General features: G+C 31.3%; 1 protein-coding gene, 1 long non-coding RNA gene and 1 pseudogene across 2 annotated transcripts; all 3 read left to right on the plus strand.

Moving 5' to 3' along the window:
* Window positions 1–4,782: 4,782 nt before the first annotated feature.
* LOC125198859 (potassium transporter 4-like) lies at window positions 4,783–5,966 on the plus strand (the record flags this gene model as incomplete). Its single annotated transcript, XM_048097108.1, has 3 exons — window positions 4,783–4,987; window positions 5,064–5,309; window positions 5,780–5,966. Coding segments are annotated over 3 exons (603 nt in total), but the record flags the coding sequence as incomplete, so codon positions are not given.
* A 618-nt stretch (window positions 5,967–6,584) lies between these two features.
* Window positions 6,585–7,557, plus strand: LOC125198857. Its single transcript, XR_007172480.1, has 3 exons — window positions 6,585–6,634; window positions 7,017–7,064; window positions 7,224–7,557. It is a non-coding gene; the product is annotated as an uncharacterized LOC125198857 (long non-coding RNA).
* A 5-nt stretch (window positions 7,558–7,562) lies between these two features.
* On the plus strand, window positions 7,563–9,431 carry LOC125198858 (annotated as a pseudogene).
* Window positions 9,432–11,000: the final 1,569 nt, after the last annotated feature.

Raw genomic sequence — 11,000 nt, forward strand, 5'->3', positions numbered from 1 at the left:
TCCTTAACTTTCAGCTTTTAATTTGGTGTTTTCAATGCATGATTAGGTAGTTTAAGTGTTGATTTTGTGTTTTTCTAGCATTTTTAATTATGTAACAGCCATATAGTCATTTCCCTCACTTGCTTTATGTGCGTTTAGTGTAGGATTAGTAGCTAAAATCATCTTTTAGGAGTCAAGTGGAAGAACCATTAATTGTAGTCTTTTATCCGTTGGTTTTACACCTTGGATAATAGGGTTTGAGAGACAACTAGTACATGCTTTCTTTTCACTTATGGCAGCCATTTAGCTTAGTTAATCCCTGTACTCAACTTCCTTTTAAATCTGGTTTAGTTTAGCTCTTAGGAGTCAATTAATTTAGCTACTTTTAAGGGTCACTATCCTAGTTTTCTAGCTTTCTTTTTTGGAGCCAACACTTAGTTTATTATCCTTAGCCTTTTAACTTAGTCTCTTTTGATTTTTGGACTTAGGAATGTTCATTGAAGCAACCTGTTCTGTTTTCATCTCTGAAATGTTCTTATTTTCGCCAAGTGTTAATTTCTCTCGCCACTGTTTGCGTTCTAGTTTAATTGTTTTCTTTTAATTCCATTTTATTTGCTCTTTTAGTTCTCGCATTAGTTTAAGTGTTATTTATATTTCGTAGTTCAGTTCCCACCCCAATTTAGAGCGTGGCGGCATCACCAAAACTTCTAAGTGTGGAAATACATAACGGATGTTACCGTTCCTCATGGGTTCGACACCCTAACTTTCCATATGCTAATTAATACACCCTCCGTCCCGCTTTAGCAGTCTCAGACTCCCAGTTACTTTTGAGCACTTGTTTTGTAAAAATGATGATAAATTAGCATTCCCAATTCCTCTCTCTCTTACTTTATCATTTATCCACTTTAACTGTTTATCATCATTTTATACAAAAACGAGTGCTCAAAAGTAACTGGGACTGCTAAAGCGGGACGGAGGGAGTAGTATTAGGAAAGTGAAAACTTATAAATCTTGTTGAATAGGAAGGAACACGTGCCTACGACACGCGTGCAAAATCATTTCCTTTCAATATTGGTTATGCACCACTTTGATTTATCAATAGGTGCGAGTTTTTCAAAACCCAAGAATCCTGATATTTTAGGTGGTGATAATCAATGTCTAGAGGGGCTAGTATTGTTATTACAATCAATCTTATGCTTAGATGAGTTTAGTTTGATAATATCCCCAAGATGTGTTTGAAATAAAAATTTATTATTCAAGAAACCCAGCCGGTTGGAATTTATTCCATGAATGATCCAAAATTTCTGTTTTCGTTCTAGTCAAGTCCTTTCGGTTTTGATAAGATTTGCCAACCCAAAAAGTCATAACCTGAGTTCGGAAACGGATTAGAAGGTTTTGTGATCGAGTTTTAAGGATCTCACATGAAGAAGGCACAAGCAATCGTCAATTCTTTGGACAATCAATTCAGTAACCCTAAACCGTAAAATTCATGATTTATTATTTATATTCTTTAAGCATGAATAATTTGTGGTCTAACATGCAATTATGTGTTGACATGTGTCTGATTTATTTATTTGCGAAAGTCTTCCGCTATGCAAAGGGGACAAAACCCCAGCACTAATGACTACTTTCACCAAGCAATCTACCTAAATTGACTTCACATATCTATCAAGTAGTGAAGAAACCTAGCTAGTGACTTCAACTTCACTGCTACAATGCTATCCAAATAAATTTATGAGAAAGAAATTTTTTGTTGATTAAATTTATAGAAATAACATATCCTTCTACATTGTAGACTGATTGGTAAGCATGGTTACAAAAAATGTTTCAATCGGGAGATTGTAGAAGTAAGGTGTCGATATTCTCAACCTAGATAGATGTGGATAATTTCTTGCGAACGGTTGCTAATGTCGATCCGAAGTCACTTCCTCTCTTGGATGACTGGTGACAGTGGAGTGTTGTATAGCATTTAATGGATCACGATTAAGGAAACCCGAATTCGATGGACTGACTTGATTGCTAAAATTAGAGAATTAGAGCTGAAAAATTACAACTCAGTTAGAAACTGGAATTGGGCTAATCGATCTGGCCCGCTAGGCTGCACAAAATAAGATTTATTTATTTATTTTACATTTATCATGTGTCACGCCCTTTCATTCTAATCATTCTTCCACATTTTTTTCCCTTTTTCTCTCTCTCAAAAGTATAAGTCCATATGTAAAAGATGGACGAAAGTTTATAACTATTCCAAACTAAAAAAAACAAATACTACAAATTTTCTATACAAATAAATACTTAAAAATAATTATATTTCATTGTTTTCTTAAGAATTATATAATCGGGCTACAAACTATTATCATGTTTAATTGTTAATAGTAAATTAGATTCTATATTTTCTTTTGAATAATATATACACAACTACATCCTTACCAAAATCACCGTTGAGAAATTTCTTATATTGATGGTTTTTGTTTAAAAACTAGTACTACTACTAAAAGACTTGGCATTTTTACATGACATGATGAGAATGAGGTTTACCTAAACACGTAAAATAACATTGAGAAATTTATCATACGTATATTACATAAACAAACACTTGCAACCGTACATATCTATTTTACTCTCAATTATTGTAGAGTTAGGAAAGAGAAGTTGCTTAATTTTGTTTCTTTAATAACCGATGAAAATGATGTTTATAAGCATTATAGTTAGAGCCAAAATGTGAGAAATATTGAATTATCGAATGTGCTCAAACTAAACGACTGAAAATTTTCAGTTGGGTCAGTGTCTTTTTAATTTAGTTAAGGTCAACTAGTGATGTTTAAAACAATTACTCCATTTGATTTGAATTATGTACTTAAATCGTTGCCAAACATAAAATATAATCTTATCCCTAAATCTTATGCAACACGTATTCTACTCGTCTAATAGTTTCATATCATATAATAGTAGTAATGTCTTTTGTAAAACGTCAGCTGAAGTACAAAATACTATACTTGTTCAATCAAAGTTCAATCAACAAAAATAAATAATTTTCAAATAAAGAAAACCATAAAGTAATTTTAAACTGATAAGAAAGTCAAGTTGAATTGTGCTCATTCTATCATATACAAAGACACACTCTATTTTAGTAACTCAAGTGTTGTTAATTATTCCAAGAGCGAAAATGCATCGTAACTCAAGTTCTATGAGTTAGTATTAAATTTGATCATTATCTCACCAACAACAACTAAAAGTTATAGTAATTTTAAAACTTCTACATCTTGTCCTATATCAACTTGGTGATGATCCTAGCTCATCTATCTAAATATGAATAACCTCCATTTTATAAAGCCGTGGCTTATCTTTAAGAGTGGTCAATTTCTAATATGGTCTCAGAGCAGATCCAAATCGATAACGGATTTTTATCTTTTTTTTAAAAGCTGAGTGACCAATTTCTAATAAATTAAATTACAAAAATCAAAATTAATAAGAGAAGATGAATCAATCACTTAGATGAAAAATACTAAAACAAAAATTCAATACTAATTGAGATAATTAAAATGGAATCAGCAACCAAAACACCAAATAGCGGCAACCGGCATGTATTATAAAATTTTTGTATAAATACGGCCTATAGAATTCTATTTATTTATTTTTAAATAATTTAATAGGACAAGATGCAAATTTTAATAATTGATCTATTTTAATAGCGTAATGATCCATTTGAGTATAACAGTGTTTATAAATGAAAAATATGATGGTAAATTAAAATGAGAAATTGGATATCTCTTTAGTGAGTATTTTTATGTAGCATTATTGTGTGAGAGCCATCCTTATTGGACTGTGTGTACTATGTGTGATTGCATAACAAAATTTGGGTGTGTTTATATCCCAATCCCATCCCCTTCTCTCTCATTTCTGTAGATCTCACTACCGCATGTGAAATTAAAAAGTTCGCGTTTTCCGCATCTGAGCACCTCTCTTTCTCGTGAGTTTTCAATTTCTGTTTCTCGCTATCATACTGTATTTGTTTGATTACACGGATTGCACGCGTGTGTTTACGTATATACGTATTTGTATATGCTCTACTGATCCACTGGTTGAAGTTTATCCGGACGGAATCGTGTTCGATTCAATTTTTGTAGGGGAAAATTGTTTTCCAGGCTCGTCAATGTGCATTCATTCCGTTTTGGGTTGATATTTGGGGATTTGATCGTTTTTAAGTTGATATTGGGGATTTCAATTATTTTGATTTATACAAGGTACTGAGTTGAACTGAATGTTAATAGAAGCCTTAGGTATAGCTTCTAATTGAGCTTTTTCTGTGGACATTGAGCGTTATTTTTGGTTATGTGATGCATATTTTATTCCTTTGAGGATTAGAAACCTAAGCTTTGCTCTTGGTGCTCTAATGATCATGATAGGCGAGTAAATGAGCCGAATAGATATTGAACCTGAGGAAGACAGCAATGATTTGCCACCACGAATGGCAGCGGGTGAGGCTCAGGAACCGAGTCATCTTCGTGGACAAGACAGGGGAGATCAAACTTCCTGGATGGGTCGGAACAAGAGAGAGATACCATGGAAGGTACATATTACTATTTACATCATAATCACATGTCAATTTAGGTGTTATTGTTTCAAAAGGAAGAAAAAATAAACCAAATTTTATTGTTCTTTACCTTTTCGTGAAAGTCACTGCCATCAGCTCGTAAACTCTCATCTACTAGTACTCTATTATAAACAAAAGCAGTGATTTTGTACAAGTAAAAGCTAACTTACTTGTCCTCTTGCTATTCAGTGTACTTGTAATTTCTTTGACAAGTTAAGAGCTTTGGAGTGGTATATGGAGATCTGAGCACTTCACCACTATATGTATACAGAAGTATATTTTCTGGGATGTCACATCATCATCAGGATACTGATACAATATTTGGGGCATTTTCATTAATCTTTTGGACCTTAACTCTGATTCCATTGCTCAAATATATCATTATTATTCTCAGCGCTGACGATAACGGTGAAGGTCTGCTAAATTGGCAATATTAGGAATTTTGTCGAATTTTTTTTATCAGTCTTGAGAACCTGTTCAATCACCTCAGGTGGGACATTTGCTCTATACTCCCTGCTTTGTCGACACGGAAAATTCAGTCTTCTTCCTAATCAACAAGCAGCTGATGAGGAGCTTTCAGCATACAAATATGGTTCATCGGGACAGTGTACTCCATCTTTAGCACTGAAGAGATCTATAGAGAAGCGCAAAAATTTGCGAACTGTTTTGTTGCTTGTAGTCTTATTGGGTGCTGGCATGGTAATAGGTGATGGTGTAGTTACTCCTGCAATGTCAGGTATTGTGAGTCAAATATATATTGTTGACATTAGTTCATTTAGCAATGACTACCCAAATGGTGGTGAAACCGTGTCTGTTGAACTGCCTTTTCCTTTTTCATTTGGCATCATATATTTAGTTACTTTGGTTGTGAATAATGAATAAGGGGGGCAACTTTCACTTGAGCAATAACTTTGTCCATTTTGTGAGAGCAATATGAAAATTTTATCTTGGATGGGTACTACTAGTTACTAAAGTATCTATGCAGTTGTAAATGGTCGTTCTCCATTGTAAATGAACATCAAACTCACCAAGGTTCACAGTCAGTGGTTATTCTGATATAATGTTTGGCCATGTATGTCCATCATGCATAACACTACTACCTTTATTTCAAGGTTGAATGACATTCCAACCACAGGTTCTCTAGATATGTCATATTATGCTTTGTATTTGTATTAATAATTATCATTATCTTGTTTCTGTTTGTAGTACTGTCAGCAGTATCAGGGCTTCAAGCTGCTCACACAAAGTTGCCCTCAGGTATGTCTAGATATGTAAATTTGTTGGCCTGGAATCTTTCTGATATATATGTACTCGCTCCGTTCTGTTCAAGATGTCCACTTTCTATATTTGAAAATTAAAAATTCATGTTATTTTAATAGATTGAAGAACAATTTTTGAGGGTGCAATAAAAACTATCTTCAAATATTGAAAAACTTGAAACTTTCGAAATTGTTGTCGAGAAATTACGAAAAAAAAATCGGTATCATAGTATTATTTGTGGGAATTTTTTCATTCTTGGGAAAAAACAAACACGTGGCAAAGTTCGTGATATTATTTGTCAATTTTAAAGTTCGTGGGAAAAATCCAACTTTTTAAAAATTTCATAATATGAGATGCCAATATCCTTTTTCTAAAGAGAGAAAGAAACATTATGATTTTGTACAATAATTAAACTACGTCGTTTAAGTGAACTGGCGGTCAGATGTAGACATCTCGGTACATTTAGAATTATATTGGGCGATTTTTTTTTTTTTTGGAAATTTACTAGTACATATTAAAAGTTACTAGAAATTTTACTAAAATTATGATAAAAATCTGAATTGGCAAAAAGTTATGAGTATATTTATAAATTTTTGGTGTATTCATTTCGAATATGATATTAGTCTTAAAATCATCAGGGAAAAAATAATAAAATACACAAGATGTAATATTCAATTGGAATTAATTAGTGAATAGTGCTGTCCTTTCCCCCCTTTATATGCGGTAATTAAATCTGTTGCTTGTTGGCTGCAGGCAGGGAATGGATCCACAAATGACATATATCCATCAAACTCAAAGTGGGTAAGTATGCAAAAATTTTTGTTATTTGAATTTTGGAACGAGAAAATATGGAAAATTAGTTTATGAAACTGATACTCCCTCCATTTCTTCATAGTTGAGTCATTTCCATATATAGAAACTTTTTCCTCTCTCTTACTTTATTCTCTCTACTTTATTCATTTTTTACTTTATTCTCTCTACCTTTTTTCTCTTTCTTACTTTTTTTATCTATTTATTTAACACACTCAACATTTTATTATAAAAGTAATATATAAAAGTAGGACCCACACTCCACTAACATTTTCAACTCACTTTTCATTACATTTCTTAAAACCCATGTCCGGTTAAACTGGGACGAATTATGTGGGATGGAGGGAGTAAATCTCTTGTTTGTTGGCTTCAGGCAGGGAATAGATCCACGGATGCCATATATCCATCAAACTCAAAGTGGGTAAGTATGCAAAATTTGTTTTTATTTGAATTTTGGAACGAGAAATTATAGATATGGAAAATTGGTTTTGTGAAAATGATACATCAAAACAAGCATATAATAGATAAAATGAAATTCAATTTGATAAACACATGATTGGTCTTTGTTGATGCATCTCAGAGCAAAAGGAAGGCTGCATATTATGCACTTGACACAGCAGTCAAATTCGGGACCCTTTCCACCTTCGGCCTCTGCACTATTATGTGACAATATTTATATGAGAGAACCAAATAAATTCATAAAGAAATACTAATGATATTGTACGCACAGTCTAACAATGTTGATTGGACTACTTTTTTTCTTTCTTGTTCATGTAATCTTTATCTTTTGTTTTTGGGTGGATATGTTTACCGTGAAAGACAAAATATAAAATGATGTACGTAGTACTAAGAGATAACTAATTATACATTATTTTTTTTTTCTTATTTTATTCTCTGTGTTTAAAAGAACCGTATCGCTATGGAAGGAGTATGTTTATCCTTGTACGGTACTACACCCTTTGTCCGCCAATTAATGACACATTTTAACTCGTCACAGATTTTAAGAGTTGTTTGATTTTATAAAGAAAATGAATGAACAAAATTAGATGAATATTAATCCTATTTTTATATATTATTATTATAATAGAATGTGAGTGTAATGAGTTGGTGAAGTATGAGGTTCACCTACTAAAATAGATAAAAGAAAAATGTCTTTTAGGACGTGTATTCATAAATAGGATAGTATCAAAAAAATGTATAACCAATAACTAAGGTCATTTCAACTTACAAATTAAGTTATTTTTAGATCGTTTTAGCTCAAATGAGTTCATACTCTTCGTATAAATTAAAACAATCTTAAATGACCATTTGACATCTAATGAACTCCGTGTTTTTAATCTCATTCTTTCATTGTTTATGTAATGGTTGAAATTTGCTCTTAAAGATTATGCATTAGAATTTAGTTAATTTTTTCATCACTGGTCTTTATAAAATGTTTTGTGTGCCCCATTGGTCTCAGGTAGGAAGAGTGGCCAGAATGTGGTGGCCATGGTTACCGGAGAGGCATCAACTGAAGTTGTCGACGCTACCTAAACTGAGACCCCTGAAATAGTCACAAAAATTCAGGAAACTTTAAGATCTTTTATGATTTATCTATTTCATGTATCGGTCTTTCTATTAATTAATTAATTAATTAATTAATTACGATATGTATATTTGCATTGGGATAAAGTTGAAGACAAGTATGTCGTTACTTCTCTGGGGTGGCAGGACTACTCAGACTCATTGCCAACACCGGAGTTATCTCTGTAAGTATATTATTATATGGCCGACTGCCCCAAAATCATTAAGTTTGATTAAATTTTGGTTCGTTTTATAAATTTAAAATTGGGCTGAAAAACTATAAAATTGAGAATTTTCGCATTTAGTTACATTGGTAAATGATTATTTGATTGTAAAACTTTTAACTTCGAGCAAATTTTGACTTAGCATATCGATTTTAAATTGATCTGATTTTTGGCTGATGCAAATTTCAATGCATATTAGTGTTAATCGCATAACTCTTGATTTTATCTGATTTTACAATTAATAAAGATTTTCGATGCATATTAGAACAATGTTGCATATTAATTGCTAAAACTATGCGTTTTGGCTATATCATCATATCATGTCTGCGCTAATAATTCAAAAACAAAAATGGTTAGAAACTTGGAATGATCCATTAATACTAGCTAGTTTCTAAATTCATATTGTATGTTTATTTGTTTAATATATTTTCCTCATTTAATTTGCAAGGCTATTGACAAGCTTCCACTCATTCCTGGAGTTCTCGAGCTCGTAGGAATTGGATATACTGGCATTAGTTTTTTAATTTTATATAAATAATACTCCCTCTCGCGCCTGAAAATTTGTCATCTCTTTCCTTTTTGGTTCGTCCCTAAAAATTTGTCATATTTAATTTTTATCATTTTTGGTGGTGGTCCCTACATTCCACTAACTCTTTTACCCTTACATTTTATTATAAAACTAATATATAACAGTAAGACCCACGTGCCACCAACTTTTTCAACTAATTTTCTATTATATTTCTTAAAACACAAGTAATTCATACTAAAATACCATGGTACAAATATATTAATATTGATTAATTATCCTAATTTTATATTGGTGCAGTATTTCGCATATAGAAATCTGGCCTCTAAATCGAGCGGGTTTGATTTCATCTCGTATTTTACAATAGTTTACATTAATTAGACGAGTTTAGTGCTCACTGCAAAATTAAATTTTTAGAGATGCTTTGATTGAGAAAATAAAAAGTACATACGATGATATAATTGGGAGCAGCTAACACCAGAATAATGCCATGTAACATATTACTTTTCAATTATCATTTAAATTCCACTCGACTGTAATTGTTCATCCGTTTGCTTTCTATATAATTTTAAATATATAACTAATAAACTAATAGATCAAGTTCTAATTTTTAAGTAATTTTTAGAATTAATAACGCAATAAATATTATGTGGACTTTTGAATTAATTAAGCTCTCACAAGTCACAATGCCATCAATTACTTTAATTTATTTTATTTTTTACTGTATTTTTTGTGAATGGCGTCATGGTAATACTAGTTGAATTAAACAAATAATTCTATTGATGTAACATATACCCCACTCGACTGTAATTGTACATCCATTTCAAATTCAAAAATAAATTATACTTATAACGTACTTAAGCTTAAAGTTAATTATATTTGAACTTTAAACAAATTGTTTAATCATAACTGTCTACAATAATGTCAAGTTTAAACCTAATTTTCCGTCGTTTTATAAGAAGATTCGTTACAGTGATAAATAAATTATGTTAATCGTATCATTGAGATTTAAGAATACATTGATGTATTATTTTATAATCGTGGTTGTTCATTAATGACAAACTATAGGCGAGCATTTTAGTTGTTCATTAATGACAAAATATGGCCGGCTAAGCTTGTGACTTTGGTCTTTTTCAATAAAATTTATTATCATTACTCAACCAAAATTAGAGTATTACATCGACATGAAGGCTACCGACCTTATGTGAGCACCACTCTCGTTTGACACATGTTTAGCGTTGTTTATTTCATTTATCTATTTAATTTGATTCTAATACATTAAAAAAATGTTATTGCAATTTTTAATTTCACAAAATTCACAAAAATTCAAGCTTAATTTATTATTTTATTCATTTATTTAAAATTATAGAGAAAACGAGCAAATCGAGCTTTGATTTTTATGAATTTTGTAAAAATTTAAAATTGCAATAATATTTTTTAATGTATTAGAATCAAACTAAATAGATAAATTGAAACAAACAACGCTAAACGTGTGTCAAACAAAAGTGGTGTTCATATAAGTAGCTCACATAAGGTATGTAGCATATCATTTCTCTATTACAGCAAAAATTTATCTTTTTATAAGAGGAGTATAACTAAATAGTTGTTCAAGATTTTAATGTAACATATATACGATGATTTAGGAGTATCACTTAATTGGTGGACGAACAAAATGACAAAATATATTCACTCCATCCCCTAATAATAGGCACTAGTTGACCTGAAACGAGTTTTAAGAAATATAGTGCAAAATGGATGGAATAAGGTAGTTGAGTGTGAGTCATAATTTTATATATCAATTTTATAATAAAATGTGAGTGAAATAAATTGGTGAATGTGGAATACATTACCAAAGATAGTAGTAAAAAGTAAGGATGTCAATTAATGGGCGACGGGCGAAAAAAGGAAATTGATGTCAATTAATAAAGGACAGAGGAAGTAACATTTATTGTTGGACGGAGGAAGTATAAGTTAATTGTGTGAAATAAACTCTTTTGGGGTGCGTTAACTTCAAATTTGTGTGACAAAAATCACAACCAAATAT

Source organism: Salvia hispanica, unplaced genomic scaffold, assembly GCF_023119035.1.
Source record: "Salvia hispanica cultivar TCC Black 2014 unplaced genomic scaffold, UniMelb_Shisp_WGS_1.0 HiC_scaffold_302, whole genome shotgun sequence".
In the NCBI taxonomy this organism is placed as follows: domain Eukaryota; kingdom Viridiplantae; phylum Streptophyta; class Magnoliopsida; order Lamiales; family Lamiaceae; genus Salvia; species Salvia hispanica.